The 22,691-nt window shown below is 41.5% G+C and overlaps 1 protein-coding gene across 2 annotated transcripts in view; it reads left to right on the top strand.

The window, feature by feature from the left end:
* Window positions 1-694: 694 nt before the first annotated feature.
* The window catches only part of GNPTAB (N-acetylglucosamine-1-phosphate transferase subunits alpha and beta), a 47,943-nt gene continuing 25,946 nt past the window's right edge, over window positions 695-22,691 (top strand). The window contains exons 1-7 of one of the 2 annotated variants that reach the window (XM_086468148.1): window positions 695-811; window positions 5,719-5,804; window positions 11,307-11,426; window positions 13,396-13,437; window positions 14,222-14,427; window positions 15,111-15,175; window positions 15,443-15,577. In XM_086468148.1, the coding sequence (XP_086324274.1) occupies window positions 695-811; window positions 5,719-5,804; window positions 11,307-11,426; window positions 13,396-13,437; window positions 14,222-14,427; window positions 15,111-15,175; window positions 15,443-15,577 (771 nt within the window). Of the gene's footprint in view, window positions 812-5,718; window positions 5,805-11,306; window positions 11,429-13,394; window positions 13,438-14,221; window positions 14,428-15,110; window positions 15,176-15,442; window positions 15,578-22,691 lie in introns of both variants that reach the window. The other variant, XM_086468154.1, reaches the window with a different exon arrangement.

Genomic DNA, 22,691 nt, shown 5'->3' with positions numbered 1-22,691 from the left:
CTCCCCGGAGCCTTCTGTTCTCCAGGCTGAACAACCCCAGCTCTCTCAGCCTGTCCTCACAGGGGAGGTGCTCCAGCCCCATAATCATCTTCGTGGCCTCCTCTGGACCTTTTTGAGCAGCTCCATGTCTTATGCTGGGGGCCCCAGAGCTGGACGCAGCACTGCAGGTGGGTGGGGTCCCACCAGAGCAGACTAGAGGGGAAGAATCCCCTCCCTCGACCTGCTGGCCGCCCTTCTCTTGATGCAGCCCAAGATGCGACCGGCTTTCTGGGCTGCGAGCGCACGTTGCCGGCTCATGTTCAGTTTTTCATCTACCAAAATCCCGTAGTCTGACCCCATATTGCCTTCTGGTGTTGAGCCCTTTGAGAGGCAAACGCAAACCGCGGAGAAGCGGGGGACGGCAGAGGCCGGGACGTTCCCGTTCCCTCCGGCGCCGTGAGGGACGGGACGGGAGGGGAGGGGAGGGAGCACCCCGCCCCCTTCGGCGGGAAGCCGAGAGGGGCGGGGGCACTCAGCGCCGCTCCTCCTCCGCCCGCTGCCGCCAGGTGGCGCCGCAGAGCTGCCGGAAGCGGGGCGGGCGCTGAGGGCGGTGGGACCCGCCCGCCCCGGCGCACGGCAGCGCGGTGAGGCGGGGCGCGCCGGGCCGGGCCGGGCCGGCGGTAGCGGCGGCCGTAGCGGCGGCCGCCGGCGGGCCATGCTGCTAAAGCTCCTGCAGCGCCAGACCTATACCTGCCTGTCGCACAGGTATGGGCCCTGCCTCTGCCTCGGAGGCCTCGTCCTCATGATCGTCTCCGCTCTGCAGTTCGGGGAGGTCAGTACAGTGCCGCGCCGGCGTGGCGTGGCTGCCCCCCTTCCCCTCCCTCCTTCAGCCCCGGCCGTGCCGCGCCGAGTGGTTGCCGGTCGGGGAGAGGCGCCTCAGCCCCGGCGGTACCGCGCCTGCACGGCTCGGAGGGCGCGGGTGCGCTTCGGTTTGGGGCTTTCTCCCTTTCGGGGGCCGGGTGGGTGTCATGTCCTGTGAGCGGCGGGTTCCTTCAGCGGGCAGCCTGGGCGTGCGCGCTGGTTGCGGGTGTTTGTGTGCGTGTATTTAGCAGATGAGGGAGAAGACGGTGGTGGCGCTCCCGTTTTGTTCTGGGCTGTGCACCATCGCAGCTGGGAAGCGTCACGAAGCCCCCACCCCCCCCTTCGTGTGCCACGGTGCCGGTGCGGGGAGCGGTGCCGGCTGTCCGGCCGTAGCGGCAGGGGCTCGCTCCCTCCGGCGCCCCGGAGAGCGGCGGTGCGGCAGCTCCCGCGCCGCAGGAGGGACCCGCTCCGCGGCCGGTGCGCCCCCGGTGGGGGGGAGGCGGGGAGCGGTGACGCCGCTCGGCTGCGGGCGCCGGGGGTGATGCTAGCGTTCAGGGCCCCCCCGGGGGGCTGTTGGGTGGTTTCTCGGCGGGCCGTGGTAGAGGAGAGCCGAGAACAATCTGCATGCTCCGGGAGGTCCTGTTCCCTAGTCTTGTGCAATTTTATTTTTCCCCTCGCTTCCCTTATCAGGTGATTTATTAGTGCTGCGATTTTGGTTTATTTGACTCTTTTTAAAGCCTGTGCTGGGTGTAACCTTCAAATGGCAACCGGGAGTGACCGAATCTTTCTCCGTTTCGGAGTTTAAGGAGTTAAATTCAGCCTCTCCAACCTGCCTGCAGCTCAGCATAGTCTGTATTGCGTTGCTGGCTGCTCGTTACTCCGTTTGCCTGCTATTTTGTAAGTGATGCAATAGAACTCCTACTTTTTCTAGATAGGATTTTATACAGATGCATAGTGTATTTTAAAGCTTCATTTCATATTACCCTATCATGGTTGTCATCAGTGAAAGAATCTGGATGAAAAAAACCAATCCTGCTTCAGTGTAGTGCTTGAGAATATAGTAATTATTCAGGGAATTAAAGTCTTTTTGTCAGTGTAAAAGGACAGCAGTGTTAAATGCAAGCAGACTGGAATTTCCCGATTCCTAAATTGTTCTGTTTTTTCCTCTTTTTTTTTTTCTTCTTCCATGTTTTATTTTGATGGGCTCTTTCAGATACAGAAAAAATAAATGAACAGCCGTAGAGTATTATGTGAAAGTATTGAGTGTACCACAATTAGAACTTTATTTCGTGTATCTGTACATCTTCTTTGCATAAAGTACTTCATCCCTGCTGTCTTACAGAGTTTGCAAGTTCCTGAAACTCTTGAAAGCCATCACTGAATTAATTCATTCTGTAATATTCTTAGGCATCTGTTTGTACGTGGTTATCAGCTTGGGTTGGTGTATACCTCTTGGTGCTGTGAAACTTGGAGTATAGCTTTGCCTTTCTTCGGAATGGCGGCTTAAACCCAACTTTAGGATTTCTTAAAACTTTGAAGGTTCTTTTAAATCACTTCAGTAGTTGTCCACATTATGGTGATTTCACTGAGAATTGGTCAAAAACACTGCTCAGAATTTTCCTACCAAATCTTAGTTTGCTACTTCCAGCCCTTTTAGAGCTACATGGAAAACTTAAACACTATTTAGACAGTGAGCAAAGAACTGGCAGGTTCACATAGGAGTAAATTTTTAAAATTATATGTTAAGAAAAAAAAGTGACCAGCAATGTTTTTAAAAAAACCAAACAAAACCACCAACAAAACCCCACCCTTTATGGAATGACCATACAGAAATATAGAAAAACTTTTTTTCTTTCTTTTTTTTTTTTTTACACTGATGGTAAATGAGCTTGGTAAGAGATGTTTGAATGCATTTTGCTTTTTACCTTTATGATTTAAAGTGGTGTTTTGGTAAACAGTGGTAGTTTAAAGATTTAAGAGAGACTGGGCTTGTGAGAACAGACACTTGTTTCTTCTGACAAATACAGTGGGAATGGAAACACCTCTCTTCTTCAGCACAAAGTCTGCAAGGCAGCAACTAATAAAAATAGGTAAGACTTTTGAAAATGAAACCAAGAAATCTTTCTAGTAGTTATCAGCCCAACCATTTTTAACAATCTGCGGGGAACTGTCAAGCAATAAAAAGCAGCGTGAGGCAATGCTCATCAGACCCTGGTGTCTGAGCAGCGTTTGTAGTTCTGCTTTCCCCCCACCCCCAGAGCCAGCTTTTTTTGTCCTAGTAGGCAAAATTAGATCTGCTCAGTTAGATTCATGCTGATACCAATATTTATGGTGGTGCAAAGATGGATGGCTAGGGCAAATAATTTGAGGTTGATAAAGATGTCCGCACAGCCTCAAGCTGAAAATGAGCTTGATTTAAAGAAAAAACTTGAGACAATGAAATAATGGTGCGTTAAGCATGATTCAGGAACGTTTCTGCAAAAACATACAGGGTAGCCAGGTCTAAGCCAATGCTGTAACCTGGTCATAAGATGAGCTTCACGTTTTAGGACAGTTAGGTTGTAAACCCTTCTTGGCTGTCTTTCATAGGTCGCTCAGCTTTGTCAAATGTTTTATAACTGGAACATGCCAGATCCACTGTTATGCCTGTCTTGATACAGTATCTCCTGATCCAGGATGTCTCTCCCCCCTTTTTTTAATGTTGTTCCCTTAATGGTTTTATGGTACCAGTGTGTAAAGCTGAAAGCAGCCTCCAGGCATTGTTGCAACACAGATAGTGCAACAAGAGGAAACAGTTACAGGAAAAAAAAATGTATCAGATGGGAAGAGCTTAACTTTTTTTCCTAAATGTGTTTCTAAAGAGATCTGTCCTGGGTCTTTTTGCTTATAGTTGTGCGAAGGCTTGAATGGTTAACATTTGTCTTCCGGAGAGCCATATTATTCATATAATAAATTACATTGTTACTTGGATACTTCTGTATTTTTTTCTAGAAGCAGATCGGTGTGTGTGAGTTCATCATTATTAGTAGTAGCAAATATTTCTGTGAGGATATCATTCAGTGTGTGCTGTATTGAACTAGTGTATTTGGCAGAGGGACGTAATGACTTGTGCATGAAAAAGTGTAATAGTGTGTTTTTAAGACACTTTCTGACTTGAGTATTTAAGGGAGAAGATGTGCTCACCTAGGAAATCATGTGTCCTTTGTGTAAGGGGAATGCAAAGGGAATCGCTTGTACAGGTGTCACCTTGTTACAAAGAGACCGTTTGCAGCTGTGGCAGGAATTGTGTGTGTGCGCTTGTCACCCAGCCTCATGATGGGGCTTCCCTCCCTGCTCTCTAGAAGCTTTTAATTTGCATTAGGAGGCATGAGAGTACACAGATGTGTATCTTCTTAAAACTGAGGGAGGTAGTCTTTATGTTGTGGTTTTGAATGCTGTCTTAGAAAAATGGTGTATTTCATAGTTCCCCTAATACAAGACATAAGCAATAGTAAAATTGTAATCTAGGAAGAGTGGTGTAAAATGAGTACTATCCTTTCCTGGTATTTTTCTCCCCCATCTCTAGTACATGTAAATATGTACTTATCCAGGCAAAATAAGCCACTATACCTTCATCTAAAGCAGCACAAGATGCCACTGTAGTTTTTAAGGCCGGACTTTCACTATGAAAGATACCATAGCAAGTTTATCTCAGAGTAGAATCTAAATGTTTTATATTATTTTTATCTCAAATACTTATGCTTTTTTTGCTAGATCAAAACTTATTAAGTATTTTCAGTGTTGAAAAGTCTGATTTTTTTTTTTCCTGTTTAGAAACATGCTGTCAGATACTTTGTTAGTAATGGAAGCATAACTATGCCTTTGTTTTGTGTGTATATATATGTACATTTAAGAATGGAAACGGAATGTAAAGTTGCAGCTTTCCAAAGTAAGAATTGGCTTGTGATTGGTTTCCCATATACTTCATTTATACAAAAGCCCAGGAATGGGGACAGCTGGCAAGGGGCATTTAAGTGGTGTGCAGCTTGTGGTTTTAGCTAAGCAACCTTGATGGCTGGATGAAGGTGGTGAAGACAACCCTGCCTTCAGCTGTTTTCTCACCATTTCTCATCTGCTCTAACAACCAAGTAGAGGAAGAGCAAGTGCTGTAGTTTTTGAAGGTTCATCTTTCTGTTGGTTTAGCTCTGTCACTTGGCTCACTGCAGGGTCGGGTGAACTTGTGTCAAGCTAAAGGGAGGTGGCAGAAATGCAGGGAGGTGGAAAAGGGGCCGCAGCCTGCAGAAATACTTTGCTGTTGGGTTAGTCAGGTGGCAATGTAAGTCGTTACCTGTACTGGGAAAGAGCTATTATGTTTTAAGTTTGTGGCCAGGTCAGTTTGCATAATTTGCTATGCCCTGGCTGTTTGTTTGCAAAGCTCAGGTTTCAGAGGTGTGTATACTTTAATATGTCCTGTATGAGAATAAAAAGGAAGACCAGCAAAATTATGCTGGGGGGTAGGGGGTTCCTGCTTGTATTGAAGTATATTTGGTTTAGATCTCAGTGTTGGGAAAACATTCCTGAGGCTAAGAGACAAGGGAGAGGCAACCTAACTGAATAGTAGCTTAAAAAAAGTGTGTCTGTAAAACATTAAATCTTTTCTTGCAGAGAAAAGACAACGTTTGTTTGAATCAAGTGTGCTTTTAAGTTCTGGCTTTGATTGCTGGCTTAGTGTAATAACTTTAGTTTGGATTAAGTTCTGGTCAGTTGTGCATTAATGCAGAGATCAATTTGAATTAAATTGGTTGTGATTAAACATGTCAAGAGGAGACATTTAAATGTCTGATTTTAGAAGGTGGTGACATCAAGTGTTTTGGTTTGTTTGTTTTTTTTTCTTTGCAGGTTGTCTTGGAGTGGAGTAGAGACCAGTATCATGTTTTGTTTGACTCATACAGAGACAACGTTGCTGGCAAATCATTTCAGAATCGGTGAGCTTTACTTGCTGTTGACAGCATTGCACATCTTACTGTTCAATGAACTTTCAAATACTTAAATATTTTAGATGAAGTAACATGCTGTTGAGTAGGACCTTACTGTATGGGCTCTAAATCTGCAGCAAATTTTAAAATTAGTAGTTTTAAAATTATGAGTTAGTGCTTAATATCCGCTTGGAAGTTGGTTGGCATTTGGAAGCTCTAGTCATAGAACAGAGTTTACATTTTAATGCATTTAATTCATCCAGTCTCTAATGAAACATCAGAAATGGTGATAATGTTAATAAAAGGAGGACATGACATCATTTCCAAATACATTTTTTTAAAATAAGAAAATGCAGAAATATAAATATATCTTCCATAGGAAAATATAAGTACTGTTCCTGCATGCTTAAAATTCCAACTTTCGTTGTTTTGAAGTTATTTTTCTTTTACGTTACATTTTCAATGGCATCTAATGAGGGACGTTATTTAGTAGAGAAGTCACAAAGCTAGTAAGAAGAAGCTTTTTAAAGCTGAGCCCATGGGAGAAGTCACTCACAGGAAATTGGAAACCGAGTCATATGGGTCATCTGTTTCAGTTGTGTTAACTGCTAGTCGTGGGGTCTGTTGCTCAGGAAGTCAGTGGACTGTGAATTGGTGGGTGGAAGAAGCTACTAAGGAGATATCATCTGACTCTTTAAGTGTTGGTACCCTTGACTGGAAAAAAAAAAAACAACCATGAAAGCAGATGTTTAATCTGCCTTGAGGTTTGTTGAATCACGGGATGGTAGAAATGATCAGAACAGTTTGTCACACTTTAGCTAGTGCGAGATAACTCTCTAGAAGTACATTGCATGGTGTCAGTGAATCCTACGTACTTTTGTAGTCTCATCTCTTGCCCCCCTCCCCCATTTTCCAAAGGATGACAGATGACAGCAGAGTGATACAGCTCGTATGGATGGTTAGCTTAATGTTTACATGTTTCTGCAGTACTGAAGTGAAAGCATGGTAGTTTGTTCAGGTTAGTATTAAAATGCCTGACTTTGTGATCATTAAGTTTGGTTCTTTTATAAAATTGTTGAGTTTGTCCAAAACAATCACAAATCTTACTGTTATGATGTAACACACACACACACACACAGGAGTTGTGTGTCTAAAGCACTCCTTAGCTAGCGTTGATTTCTGTGAATTGTGAGAAAAATATCTGGTCCCTGGGGAGGAACTATTGGCTGCTTGAGCAAAAGCTTAAGGTTTTTATTATGAGTACTTAAGTTATTCCAGTTCACCCATATGCCTTTAATACTCTTATGCCAGACAGGAAGGTTTGTTGCGGTATTTGTGTGCAGATACCAACTTCCTGTAAAAATTCATGCCAACAAAAGTCTTTGTGGAGGCATACTTTTAGGCATCTGTTAGATTTTTAGAAGTCCCTTGTCAGGGGCTCAATTTGTTTTTATTATCAAACTTCACGAATGCAGTAATAGACCCTGTCTTGCAGTATGCGCTGTATCAGAGGTGGTTTGAGGGAGTTTTTAAGGCTGGTATCAATGCAACGTGTCATATGATTTTTACATAAACTGAGGATTGTGGACTTCCAGTTTTGATCCTGGCTTACCCACTGATTTTAATCAGTTCTTATTTTAGAGTTAGAGAAAAATATTCAGAATTGGAGAACAGGAAGCTTGTTGGTTTGGAAATTAAGCATCTCCATTGCGTAGTGGAAATTAAAAGCTGCATGGCCTTTAGGAAATATTAATGGACCTTCAGCTGAATTCAAGTAGTGTTATCTTCCTGGAGCTTTGCAGGAAAACATCTCTGTTCTTGTCAAACGATTGTGTTATAAACTTTTATAAAGAAAAACTCAGTGTAAAATGTAGGCAAATTTGTGCGTGTGGGCAAGCTCCTTATGATTATAAACTCAAAAAGCTTTTCTTCCTGAGTAACATAAAACCAGTGATGTTGCTAGCATCATTACTTACAGCTCCTGAATGCTGTTCTCTGCCAGACCAAGGAAGACTTACTGTTTTGCCTTGAAGTTTAGCAACTGCTTTGGTTTGCTTTTCCCTCCTTGTCACATGTCCTTTGGCATCCCAGCTGTTTCACTTTCCAGGTAGTCATGTCAGCTGCTAAACTTCCTACTGAGGTTGCCCAGGCTCTTACACAGCTGGAGACAGTGGAGTAGAAATTCCAGGTCTTTTTACCAAGCCACCTCATCTGAAGCTAGTTTTGAAGACTTACTTAGTTTTGATATGAAAAAAAAGGGAGAGAAGGAAACTAAATAATGGAGTATCATTCATGAGTGTCTTGGATGAGAACTGTGTTTTATTTTGCTATTCCAGGACATGGCCAAATCATATTTAAAATTCCAAAATAGGTATGGAAACAAAGTGTGAAGGTACAATCCTCAGCTTTTGAAATGTACTGAGTGATTTCGGTATGGTACAGCAAGTGAGAGACATCAGTGGTTGGGGAGTCATTAATTGTTGAGCAGAGTGAGGTTGGAGAGAGGAAAAGACGTAAAAATTAGGGAGCCAAGCAGTACTGGAGCAGGAATAGCAATGGAACAGCTGAGTTGCTGTTGGTGGGTAATTATAGAAATGTAACAGGCAGGAGGTCTGGGAGATTTACAGTGGGGGGCTTAAGGGTGTAATAGACTTACAGTCATTCATAAAGAGGCTCAGCAAGGTTCGAGATCACCATATGGTAGCTTGGGAGAGGTCCAGAGGCTGCCGTACTCCTTCAGCAACAGTGGATGCTGAGACAATGAGACTTTGTCTTCTAGCTGCAATCTCAGCTGTGAGCATGGCTCTCCTATTTAAAGTAACCTCATGGGTGTGGAAAATGCTTCCTGGCAGGTGCATAGACGAGGCAGTAGGTGACAGGTCTCCTGTCCTATCTGGGAGAGCTGGTGGCTCTGGCTTTGTCTTCAGGCAGGATCCTATTGATGTTTTTAGGTTTGCAAGTAAAATATGGGTAGGTTTTTGAAAGAGAAAAATGTAAAGGAGTATCCAAAACAAGGCTCAACTTATTGTCTGTGAGTCTCCAAAGGAGGTTTCCAAAGTCCATGTTTGCTGATATTAAAATCAGTAGCAAACGGGAACATTGATCATTTTCTGTAGAAAGGTGTTACATAATTCCCATTTAGGCAGCTCATCTTGGGCTTAATCTGTTTGCCAGACTGGTATTTGTGATGAAGAACAAATGTATAAATCCACATGACAGAGAAATGCAGCTATAGAATTTGAGGGAGGAAGTTTTTGATCTTTTCTGACCTTGAACAATTTGCAGAAGACTCTGCATACTAAAAATAGTGTTTGAGAAGGATAATATGGAAGTGGCTCTCCTTTCCTTTACAATTTTAAAGCAAAATGCCACTACATGCTTTTCTAAATATAAACTTTCAATACTTTTTGAGAAGCCATGAAAACAACCATAAAGCTTTGCCAAAGACCGAAAAGGTGGAATCTTAGGTGTTACTTGATCCTAATTAGGAGTAACAAATTATTTTGTGTATGATATCTGTTTTTCATTATTATGTTTGATAACCACTACTTTCTCAAACAATGTATGCTGTAAAAATGCATTAAGAAAACTTACCCAAACAGTTCACTTGCTTTAATAGCCTTTTTTGACTAGTCTCTTGCCACTGTTAATGAGGAATGAGCTTGCCATGCCAGGGTTAATTCAGAGTTGACATAACTGCATCTGACCAAAAATGCCTTTCCTCTGTGGAGTGTATTAGCATTTGGTTGTATATGACATCATTTCAATGGTAAAAATGACGTGTAGCAAATTACATAGTTCTATGTGCTATTGCATAGAAATGCACTATTAGCAAGTGATAAACTGGGGAGAGGCTTCCCAGAAGTCAAAATTGCCTCATACCCTAGAAGGAGTTGGAGTTGAGGCTTTTTTTTTTTTTTTTTTTTGACGCTTATGTTCTTCAGCAAAGCCTGGGTAGATAAAATCTGCACTTTGCCCAGGAGACTGAGGGTTGGGCATTTTTTAAATCGGCTGACATGAGTCAGGTGCTTCCACCTAAAACACTCTTATCCTAGACTGTCAATCCAGTAATTTAACTGATCACAACAGATGTAGAAAAGCTGGAAGAGCTCCTGCCATTGAATTTCTACCCCTGTTGAGGCCTTTTTATTTCAAAATATGCCTTGAGTTGCAGCTGTTAATGAACCAGAAGCTAGCGTCACCTCCTGAGAAAGAGGTGAAATAACTGATTAGAAGGGTAGTTGTATTCAGTATATTGACTTTATTTGCCAGTTGAGTGTGTGGCATGTCAGAGGTGAGAGAGACTTTCTTGGTGGTGCTGCTGAGGAAGGCAGTGCTTCTTAGATGTTCAAACTGAGCCACTGTTATCTTCTATGTGTTGTAGCTCAATTAGGAACAGTCATAAATTGAGTACAAAATGTTCCTGTCTGTTGTGCTGTGATCAGCTACTGACTGCCTTTTGGCTGGATTTTGTGTTTCAGTTATTGAATCTCAGTAGAAGATGAAGCTGGGTGGAAGTTGTCTGCATGTCATACAATGCAAGGGAAGGTGGAGGAGATACTTGCCTATAAGCTCTGTCTCTTTTTGAATGCTTTTTGAAGGGTGCAGTGGATGGGGAGGGAACACCTTTCCTTGGAAACCTCATTGTGTGACCCCATGGATCTTAGCATTAGAGAAGTGCTCAGGGGAGGTATTGAATAACTTGACACTGGAACTTTTGAAAATAATAGTTGGGGCATGCTACTGCTGTCTGGGACTGAGCGGTTCACTTATGGCAGCGGCCTGGAGTACCTGCTGAAACAAAGTTCTAGGCCTTGGAGAGAAGATTGTTGTAAACAAATAGATAGAAGTTACCCAAACCTGTTTCTTTTCTTCTGCCTTAGGTGTGCTAGGAAGTCTGTAACTGTCCAGAAACACCTCCAGTGTATTGAAGTGTCTCAAGAATGAATTTGACTGCTGTATCTAGGGTCCGAATTAATGTACCCTACTTATGTTGTTGGTTTATGAAATGCTCTGTTATCGATATCTAAGAGGCATTCCTAGGATAGAGAGCTGGTCCTGCTGAGATCTTGTTGGCTCTGTGTGATTAAATAACAGCAAGTATGATTTAAGTCTTTGTACTTCATGCTGTCGTGTCTAATGTAGTTGGTGAATTAAGGATATGCCTGGATGCTGATACTGATTTGAGAAATATTTTATGGGTATGAAGGAGTTTGGTTATACGTTAATGTCAGTGAAATTTAGAGCATAAAGTTCAGACTTTGTTTAGTTACTGAACTGTTACAGCCACTTTACATCCTTTTTCGTTTTATGTCTGTGCTGTTTTGTCAGAGGCTTGTGTATAATTAAGGGATGATATACAGAGCTAAGGAGAAGCTTTTTGCTTTGTCTTGTTTGCAGCCCGGACACCAAGTATTCCTGTTGTTAGACAGAAATTGCTATCATAGGATGCCACAAACATTTGCAATGTAATATTAAACAGCTCATGTAGCTTTCATTTGAATTATGTAGGCTTTGTTTACCCATGCCGATTGATGTGGTATATACCTGGGTGAACGGCACAGATGTTGAACTGATCAAAGAATTGCAACAGGTCAGAGAACAGATGGAGGAAGAACAGAAAATAATGAGGTAATGATCTTACATATTTTTTTCCCTTTAATCAACAGCAGCCATCTAATGCAGTACTAGCCCTCTGTTTTTCTCGCATGTTACTCAACATGAAAATTCAAAGCGCATTTTCTCACTTATTCATTTGATTATTCTCAAAACCTTGTTTCAGTTCTACATTTAGCTATGAAGTACTGTCTAATCAGAAAACTGTTTAAGATACAAAGCATAATAATTTAATGTAATTAAGGCTGTTCTGTCTCGAATTTGTAAAATGCCATGCAGAAAAATGTGCTTTGTGTATTTCATTTTGTATTGATTTTTTAACTCAGATTGTAAATAATAACAATAATAAAACTACGTCTGAAATGTGTAACCTCTCTTCATCCCCTTTTTCCTCCTCATTCCCTTCAGTATTTCTTTTTATAATGGGTTTAATAAAATCTGAGGCATATGTTTGTTAAAGGCTCCCTTTTAAAGTTAGATTTGTAGTCTCCCAAACACTGAAACTGAAAAAGAGGAAAATAATTTATTCGTGTTATAAAGGTATGAGTCAGCCTTCTAAGGACGGAAAGTCATATATTGCTGCATTTGGTGTTACAGATTGTGCTCTACTGTTCTGCAAAATTACTGATTTAAGGCTTCAAACACAGGCTGCTGCAGATACCTTGGGTTGTGTCTTGTAACCATTGACTTAGTTCTTAATAAGCAACTCTGTGGTCATGTGATCTGTTTTGGCCAGAAAATATGCCGATTGGAAGAACAAGTCTGTATTTAAGGGTTGTAATAGTTTAATTCAGAATAATCTGGAATCCAGATGTTAGCAGATTGATCTGATTTTTGGTATGATATGACTTGCAATTTAGGTACCACTGACAATGTGATCACAAATGCAATTCTGGATCTTTGTTTTGCTACTGAAACAATGAAAGTATCAGTAGAACTTTAAATCCATTAAGTTTAAACATCTCAAACATAGATGTGGTCTCTGCTCTGAAAAGCTTTCAAATTTATACTAATTTTTTCCTAGCAGTTCATATAGCAAGTGTTAGTGGTTTTAGCTTTGTCATCACTCATGCTGTGATTCCCATTTTACAAAGGGGAATAAAACAGTGTGTGTTTTCCATAATGCTGATTTGGAAAGTTGATATCAAGCTTGTGAATGAGACTCATGTCCGTGCCACGTTCATTATCTACAGGGGCACCTGGTTCTCTCCGTTGTAGGTAATTTTTTTAATGTATTTTGAAATCTGTTAGCACTGTTACACAAAGAGCTACTTCGTAGGATCCAGATAACTGCAGCAAGCAAAGGCAAGAATGCTGTAAATCTCTGCTAAGTGTGTATTTTGTATGGCATAGCAAAACTTAGTAAGTTGCAACTTTCTTGTTGATACATCTGAATTGGGATAGTCCAGGTGCTATTCTTCAGTGGGAAAGAGTAGCTTGATGGATGGTGGTTCTCTTTCTGTTGATGTGTGTAGAAGGGTGCCCTTCTCGTATTATTGTAAATATTATTTAACATCATCACTGCACTACCTTTACACTAATCCATATTAGCTTCTACGTTCACGTGACAAACGCGTGATATCCCTTATCAGAATATATATATTAGGGAAAGCAATCAAGTCAGCCTAGTTTCAGGTCACTTCATACTGATTTCTTACCAGCGTTTTTCATATCAACATCAGTTTCAATAAGTAATCTAATAATAACCCCTGAAAATCCTGTTAGCAAAGAGAGTCCTGGTGCCACAGCTGTCAGCACAACCAAGAATTTTTGAGCTACACTGCACAAGAGTGAGCAGTGAGGGGCAAGTGTGTCAGCCTGTGCTCCCCTTGGCAAGGCCGATGGCAAGGCCTTGGCAGTTTTGTAACTGGGTTATCGGTGCTTTCACAACGTGTCCCTGACTCAATTAACAATCTGAAATTAGACTAAATTCCTTACTGTCAACTCAGTGTTATTTAATGTAGTTAATTTATCTTTGTAATAGGGAAATCCTGGGAAAGAATGCAACAGAACCAACAAAGAGGAGGTGAGTTTTTGTGATTTTTAAGCATAAATTGGAATAAATAGTATCCTATTCATTATTAGCTGAAAGCAGATGGTGGTTGGGGAGGTGGTTTGGTTTTCTATAGCCTGTGCATGCTTTTCTTCTATGCCACTTCAAGAAAAGTTGATAGCATGATAATATTGAATTATCATCTTAAACAAATATATTTTATTCAACTGTAGGTGAATAAGAGTAATGTTATTGTGGCATATATGAATGAGCTTCTTAAAATGTGACAATTTCTGAAGTTCGGAAAGCACATCCTTGTCACTGGTCAGGCACAGTTCCTATTCTGAGAGTCGGGTTTTATGCATATGTACCTGGAGTTTTATAATTCAAAAGCATGAAATTTTTTCAACATTGCTGTCACCTGCCGTTTGTGTACATGGCGCTGCAAGTAATTGTCTGTGGAGGGTCCAAGGCTCTGGTGGCTCTGCTGCCAGGAAGTGGCAGGGCCTGGTCTGTCCCATTCTTCGTTTGGTTTGGTCATTCTACAGTTTAGAGATCTTTAAGGTCTCCTCTGTGGGTAAACTTTGAAATCTTGGAAGCTTTTGAAAAAACAGTTATGGGAATGAATTAAACTGTAACAGTCAGATATTTGCCTCCTGCAGCAAAATAAGCATGCTCTTAGTAATTTCCCTCTGCCCCAGCAGATGATAGAAATAATCAATCAAATTTTACAAAGACATCTCTCATTGCATCTTATGTTGATTTTTGTCTCAAATTTTCTACTAGTGTTAAATATACCTTTGGTATTTTGCTGTAGTGAGAAGCAACTGGAGTGTTTGCTGACACACTGCATCAAAGTGCCAATGCTTGTCCTGGATCCTGCGCTGCCTACCAATGTCACACTGAAAGACCTGCTGTCCATTCATCCTGCTTTACAAGCTGCTAACAATCTGTTCTTTGTAGCGAAACCAAAAAATCCTTCTACCAATGTGACAGTAATTGTTTTTGATAGCCCAAAGGACGGTAAGAACCTATTTGTCAGATTCCAGCCGGTTTTCTAGGGGAAGCTTTTTGGTAAACTGCTGTGAATTGGTTTGTTTTTCCCCTCCAGTTCTGACTCTGCCACTAATTTTCTGGTTGACTTCAGTAAATCATTCAGTGTCGCTTGCCCTCAGTCTGTTCCTCTGAGCAATGGCCGTTAATGTTACTGTTTGCATACGTCCCAGACAACTGATTACAAGTGATTAGAGTTCCATGCTTTAAAAGACTGTTGCAAAACAGGTTTGATATCTGAATAGCTGTGTTGCACTGATAATCTCAGAAGACATGAGGTTTAGACTGAGGAAGATTAGTTTTAGAAATCCTCTTTTAATTGCTGTGAAGTCTGGTTTGAATGTTTTGCAATGAATTCTGCCCTTGCTCAAAGGATTGCATACCTTAAAAAAAAAAAATTATTCATGTGTTCAGCATGTGTAATAGGATCTTAGAGCAGGTATGGGCTTTTCACTTTATTTAATATGTGGTGTCTGACCATGGTGTTTATTTTATCACCAAGAATTATTTACCACTTATAAAGACAACTCTTCACATCATAAATATCCAAATCTTTTTAATTTAATGATTTGCAAAATCATATATTAGTTACTAGAATACACAAAAGAATTGACTTTCAGTTTTTGATTTGCAATGCATTTTATGTATTCTAGTTGAAGCTGCCCATTCTGGAATGTTAAAAGACAACAGCAAACAGATAGTATGGAGGGGTTACTTGGTATGTACTTTTAAAATCAGTTGATTAGCTTCTGCATATGATAACTTTTTGTACATTTTTAGAAAGTGTTTCTGTGCTATTCTCTTTCCATATCTCACATGTAGTAAGAAGTGAAAGCTTTTAAAAGAACCCTTATTTCAATTTTGAAGTTTGGGTTAGGTGACAAAATATACGCTATTATATCTGTCACCTGTTGAAGTATTGACAATTAAATGTGAATTGTTGTAAGCTTAAAAAGGTCTTTATACCCTGTTTTCTTGTTTTTAGACTACAGACAAAGAAGTTCCAGGTTTAGTATTAATGCAAGACTTGGCCTTCTTGAGTGGATTTCCAGCTACGTTCAAAGAAACAAATCAACTACGAACAAAACTACCAGAGAGCCTGGCCTCTAGAGTAAAACTGGTAAGGTCTGGAGGAAAGAGTATAATGTAGTTGTATTTATTTTTTTGAATGGTTTTCATGCAGGAACTCACCCACCTAGGAGACATAGAATGTTTCTGATAGTAATCTGGTTTTCTGTGTGACTCTTTTCTTGAGTTATGAAGAGTAGTAAATAGTGACTCAAACAGTTGCCTTCAAGACCAATTATCCATTCTGTGGCTGCAAGTTATTGGGCATTAGATTTGCTAGCGTGCAAACAATTGCAAAGTATGAGCCTTATCGGTTTCTCTCAGCCATTTGCTGTAGGCAGTTGTCTTGCTGAAGTATACTCTATCACTGGCTTTTGAAATGTGACAGGATTTTGTTTATGTAGCTTCTTAGCTTTTTTCTTCCCTATTTGCATGTAGAAGAATTATCTTAATAGTAACAACACTGGATTGTTTCACAGCTGAATGCTGTATTTCTCTCTGCCAAGTACTCTGTGTGGTCTTGAGGAAGTTGCGCTTCAACTTACCCACCTGCAAGGCAACACTAGATCACAACTTGTGTGACTGTGCTATCCATTAACATTTTGCACCTCATCTCCTATCCTGCTGTTTGGACACTTTTCCAGTTATAGACAGGTTTTAACAGGTTAAAGTTTGAAAACCATTGGCTTATGTATTGGAGAGAGATGTGATTGGTGGTGTGAAAGGGGCTGAGGTCAGGGAGTTTGTGGAGGAGGAGTTAGCAGGGATAAAGGAATGTCAATCCATGGGTCTTCATTAGTCTTGTGCCTGCCCACCTGTAGCATGTGCTAATTCACTTCAAGGCTTGTTCTTGGAGCTTGAATGAGCGTGACTTTCCTTGTCTTTTTTTGGTTTTTGGCAGGCTGGGCTAACAACTCTTGTGTTCTGCTATTGCAGAAATGATATTGTGTAACCCTTTTCATAGGCTGGTCACACCTCAACTTAATGCAAGCTGGATGTCGTACTTCTTGTCTCAGCTTGTGTTGGCAGGCTGTCCTAGAGTCTCATTAATGGTAGAAACCTTCTGGAGTACATACATTTGTACCTCTTCCTACATGCTTTTAACCAGCTTAATAGAGAGCTCTGTTAAAGTTATTTACGCTTAAACAGCTCTTTTCTTTTGCCTTTGTTTACATCTCTAAGGTATTCATAGAGAGTGGCTATGGCTTTTCTTAGCCGTTGTTTTACTAAGTTGATCAGGCAGTGCTCGTCCCACAGCATTGGCTCTCTGTTCATCTCATCCTTCTGACAGCCCTTCCCCACCACTTCCATTGTGGATTTGTTTGCCTTCAGCACGATTGACTGGAATTTTGCACAGCATTTTAAATGAGGCATCACCAGAACTTTTTACACAGTGAAAAATATGTAGTATGTCACTAACCCAAGGCGAGCAGATTGTCAGAGACTTGCTGTGTGCTAGATTATTCTCGTTGCAAACAATCCTGCCACTGTTTCTATGTAACATTCCTTGCATCCTTCCACTGCTGTGTATTGGTGCTGTTCATAAAAAAAATCTCTTGATATTCTGGATCTGTCACTAGTTTGGGTGAGTGATGGCAGATGTGCTCTGATGTGGCCAAGGCAACCTTCCTTCTCTTTCTTAGTGGCACATTGGTTTAATAGCAGTGGATATTAGCATGGTCAATCTGCCAGACTCTGCTTGTTTTACATGCTATGGGCATTTTTTTTTTTAAAGAAATGGTGTTTACTGTAGAGAAATTAGATTGTTATCCAGCAGGAAATGGTACTTCAGTTTCACTGTCTGAGATGCTAGGTTCTTGAGTTCAAGTTTGCACAAATAACATTGTTAGTTAAATGCTTCCTGACTTTGAGCCATCTGAAGAATTTTTTTGAGTGCAGGTTCATCCATTTGGGTTTGGAGCCTTTTCTAGTTCCTCACCACAGCTTAAGTTGCAGATTAATGGTAGTTTTAACACATTTGACTTAATGGAGCTGATGAAGAGCTCAGAATACCTTTGGCTTCAATTACTAGCTCTTCATTTGTTAAACTTGCCCTTTAGCATTCAAGAAATTTGTAACAAGATGTTCCTTAATTATTTTTTTTCTGTTTCAATTTAAAATCAATTAGCTTATGTTTTCCAGACCTAAGGTTATTTTCTAGGAGTAGCTCTTCTGTAACATTCTCATTAATTACCAGATTGGTATCTGAAATAGTATTGCCTCTATCGGTTCAAAGGTTATTTGGTGGAAAAGAAATCTGCCTGCTTCCACCTCGGAGTAAATTGGAGCACCATCACAGAATGGTAGGGGTTGGAAGGGACCTCTGGAGATCATCTAGTCCAACCCCCCTGCTGAAGCAGGTTCACCCAGAGCAGGTCTCACAGGATTGCGTCCAGGTGGGTTTTGAATACCTCCAGAGAAGGAGACTCCGCAGCCTCTCTGGGCAGCCTGTTCCAGTGCTCTGTCACCCTTAATGGAAAGAAGTTTTTCCTCATGTTGAGACGGAACTTCCTGTGCTCCAGTTTGTTCCCAGTGCCTCTTGTCGTGTCGCTGGGCACCGCTGAAAAGAGCCTGGCCCCATCCTCTTGACACCTGCCCTTTAGATATTTATCAGCTTTGACAAGGTCCCCTCTCAGCCTTCTCTTCTCCAGGCTAAACAGACCCAGGTCTCTCAGCCTTTCCTCACAAGGGAGATGCTCCAGTCCCCTAATCATCTTTATAGCCCTCCGCTGGACTCTCTCCAGTAGTTCCCTGTCTCTCTTGAACTGAGGGGCCTAGAACTGGACACAGCACTCCAGATGTGGCCTCACCAGGGCAGAGTAGAGGGGGAGGAGAACCTCCCTTGGCCTGCTGGCCACACTCTTTTTAATGCACCCCAGGATGCCATTGGCCTTCTTGCCCACAGGGGCACATTGCTGGCTCATGGTTAACTTTCTGTCCACAGGGACTCCCAGGTCCTTCTCCACAGAGCTGCTCTCCAGCACGTCAACCCCCAGCCTGTACTGGTGCTTGGGGTTATTCCTCCCCAAATGCAGGACCCTACACTTGCCCTTACTGAGCCTCATTAGGTTCCTCTCTGCCCAATGCTCCAGCCTGTCCAGGTCTCTGAATGGCAGCACAGCCTTCTGGTGTATCAGCCACTCCTCCCAGTTTTGTATGATCAGCAAACTTGCTGAAGGTGCGCTCTGTCCCTTCATCCAGGTCATTGATGAATGTGGTGAATAACACTCGACCCAGTACTGATCCCTGGAGAACACCACTAGTTACACACTCCAACTAGGCTCTGCACCACTAATCACAACTCTGAGCTCTGCTGTTCAGTCAGTTCTCCATCCACCTCACTGTTTACTCATCTAACCCACACTTCCTAAGCTTGCTTACGAAGATGTGATGGGAGACAGCGTCAAAAGCCTTGCTGAAGTAGAGGTAGACAACATCCGCTGCTCTCCTCTCCATCGACCCAGACAGTCATGCCATCATAGAAGGCTATTGGATTTGTCAAGCATCATTTCCCCTTGGTGAATCCATGCTGACTACTGCTGATAACCTACTTTTTCTCCTCACACTTAGAGGTGATATCCAGAATGAGCTGTTCCATTGCCTTTCCAGGAATGGAGGTGAGGCTAACTTGCCTGTAGTTTCCTGGGTCCTCCTTCTTGCCCTTTTGTCAAGACTGGAGTGACATTGGCTTTCCTCCAGTCCTTGGGCACCTCCCCTGTTTGCCATCTTTCAAAAATGATGGAGAGTGGCCTAACAATTACACCTGCCAGCTCCCTCGGCACTAGTGGGTGCATCCCATCGGGCCTGTGGATTTGTGGCTGAATAATCCAGTTTGCCTAAATCTGTAGTCTAATTCTCCTCAACCAAGGGAGAGTCTTCCTTTCTGCAGACTTTCTCTCTTACCTCCCGGATCTGAGATTCCTGAGGGGTGGCCTTAGCAGTAGAGACTGAGGCGGAGAAGGCATTCAATAACTGTCTTCTGTGTATGCTCTGTCACCAGGACACCCACCTCATTCAGCAGCGGGCCCACATTTTCCCTAGTCTTCCTTTTGCTATTGATGTACTTGAAGCCCTTCTTGTTGTCCTTAACATCCCCTGTCAGATTTAATTCCAAGTGGGCCTTAGCCTTCCTCGTTGCATCCCTGCATACTCTGACAATGTTCCTGTAATCCTCCCAAGTGGCCAGTCCCTTTTTCCGTGTTCTGTAAACTTCCTTCTTCCCTTTTGAGTGTTTCCAGAAGCCTCCTTTGCTTGATTTCTTACTCACAGGGAAGTATCAATCTTGAGCTTTGACAAAGTGGTGCTTGAATATTAACCTGCTCTCTTGGACACCCCCCCCCCCCAACAAATATTTGTTCTCTAGTCAAACATCATAGATATAAGCTCTTATAGTACCATAGTTCTGAGGAATATTCCCTGCTCAAACTGTTTGGAATTTCATTCTCTGTCCCCTTGCTTTATGTTCTTTTTCCAAAATGATTTTGACTTAAATCAGTAAATCAGTTCTTTTATCCACGGTATCCTTTTTTTTTTTTTTTTGAGTTCTGGTGCCTTGTGTCATTAACACTTGGTGTTTCTTTGTCAGAGTCACTTCTATGTGTCTCTCTTGGGCACTTCAATATCTTTCTGTCCTTGATGTTCTCCCACCTTCTCCCCTCTGATGTCTGGTGTCCTTGCTTGTACTAATATTTTTTGCTGCTAAAACGTGCTTCTTTTAGTATAAAAATACCTGTTGTTGTGGGGGTGTTTTTTCTGTTCTTTTTCCTTGTTCCCCAGGTACTTTCTAACTTCATTAGTTGTGGTTATTTCTCTAACTGCATTATGGATCGTTTGAGTTGCTGTTGATGCATTTTTTTCCTTGCTACTCCTGTGTGGATTTTTGCTTCCAGCACCGAGTTCATAATTCTCTTCAGGATTTCTACTGTAAATGTGTCAAGCACAGACCTTTTTCTTAGACTAGCCCATGTTTCTTGTGCTATAAGAGACCTGCCATTTTTCATGGATGCCTTGGAAGAATGAAATACCCAGATTTCTCCTAATTACTTTTGAGCCATCTGCTGGTTTTTATGATCTTGTGGTTTTAAGACTTGTAGAGCAATTCTGCCTGGACCTCAATTCTTTTTATTGCAGTCTTTTTTTTTTTTTTTTCTTTTCCGTTTTATCAGATGATACCTTTCATCATCTTTTTTCCATTCTAGTAGGAACTCCTAGCAGTATTAGTCCAACAGAAAACATGATGGATGGATTTATTCTGTGTTTCAGTTCTGCTTCTCATGTCCAACAGCTGGCTAATCTGTTGTCTATATCCAAGCTGATCACTATCTTAACTCTTCAGCAAGTCTTAAAAACGCTATCGTTTCTCTGTGGTTTTTTTCATTGCTGTCCAGATGAATGTAAGGGCTGCATCTCTGGGATATGTTTCCCATCTCCTCGTCTGTTTTTATGGAAGTGACATCCCGTACCTATTACTTTTCTAGATTATTTTTTTCATTACCCTGACTTCATTGTGTTTTTCTCCTTGTTGTCAGTCATGTGTCATCCAGTTGATCACAGGTCTTTCTGGTTTTGCTGGTTTTCTTTTCCTTGGTGTGTTCTTACCTTTGTGTAAACTTTACCGTTGTGATCAGTTCATTATCTGTTCCTAAGAGCTCCTCTTCTGCAATTTGGTTAGGTATATCTCTGTGTAAACGCAATTTTTTTCTCAGGTATCCATAGCATTCTGCAGTTTCTCCATCCAGTCATCATTGCTGTTTTTCTCTGGTGGTGGATGCTTTTGAACGATTAAATTTGGATTATTGTACCCTGTGAGGTCATAGCAACAGATTCTTCCCTGACCAGTTCTCTACTCTTGATAACACTATTTGTGTTATACCTACAATGAAATGTATGTGTATAAATGTAAGAAATGTTTATTGGCACGGATAATAATTTTTACATATGAAGTGTGGATGAGGTTGTTTCTATTAAAGCCTTTACTAAGATCCTATCTAAGAATCGGTTCTTCATTCAGTGAGTATTGTAGGTAGGCAGTTACAGTAAACATAACCAAGTGCACTTTTCTCCTTGCCAAAGAGAGAATCATAGAATGCCAGGTTGGAAGGGACCTCAAGGATCATCTAGTCCAACCTTTGAAGGTAAAAATATAGTTTAAATTATATGGCTCAGCACCCTGTCAAGCTGAGTCTTAAAACTGTCCAATGTAGGGGAATCCACCACTTCCCCTGGGAGATTATTCCAATGTCTAATTGTCCCAATGGTGGATAAGTTTCTTCTGGAGATGCTAGGTTAGTGCTACAGTTAAGTAGAAGAAAGGTTGGTGGTTTACAGTCTCCGCTGAAATTTGCGGGATTCCTCTGCTGTTATCACTTCTGCAATCTAAAGTCTTTGAAGTGATGTGAGATGCCCGGTGGAGAGGAAGAGAATTGCACCTGAGTTCGGGCTAGACTTGTGTCTCGGCTGTCTCCTGAAGCTTAGTGAGTTTCTGCATGCTCTAAGTGGCTGTTTCTTAGTGCAGTGCTGGAAGTGAAGAAATAATAATAAAAAGTTTCAACAGTGCTGCTATTAGATGAGGAGAAAGGTAAGAAAGGAAGGAGTGTAGCTGTTAGTTTGTTTGTGTTGAATGTTGGTAATGCTGCTTTAATTGGATTGCTCTAGTTTGTTTGAAATCACTTCTGGATCCAAAGAACATAAAAAAAAAGGCTCAGACATCTAGGCCAGGTGTTTCTTGTTCTAAAAGTCTAAAAAAATCTTTGAGAAGAGAAGCTGAGCTGAAGTAGAGGGGATTAAATTGTGAAGATTTAATATATAATGAATAGATTTCCAAGGTGCATTTTGTATGTTACAGTCTACTGAAATTTTGTACTTTATGGCCTGCACTGTAATGTAATGATATGGAAGTTTATTTCCAGATGAAAGGTAAGCAGCAGTGGGTTTGCTGATCACATTTGTTGTTCTAAGTTGTGTATGTTATGACAGATGTGGTTGAAAATTATACTTGGTTGCTTTTTATTTTCCGTACTTTCTTAACGGCGCATTAGTAAGCCACTAGATGGAGGTGTTACTCTGGTTGTGCAGCTGCTAAGCCTTCTTTCTTTAAAGGCTATAAAGATACTACATTGTACCTATGCATGAAGAACAACTGAGAAGTTTTTCTGGCTTTTCATTTC

The sequence above is a fragment of the Leptosomus discolor genome, chromosome 1, assembly GCF_034619465.1.
Source record: "Leptosomus discolor isolate bLepDis1 chromosome 1, bLepDis1.hap2, whole genome shotgun sequence".
In the NCBI taxonomy this organism is placed as follows: Eukaryota; Metazoa; Chordata; class Aves; order Leptosomiformes; family Leptosomidae; genus Leptosomus; species Leptosomus discolor.
Note: the sequence above shows the minus strand (reverse complement) of the source record. Positions and strands in the feature narration are given on the sequence as shown.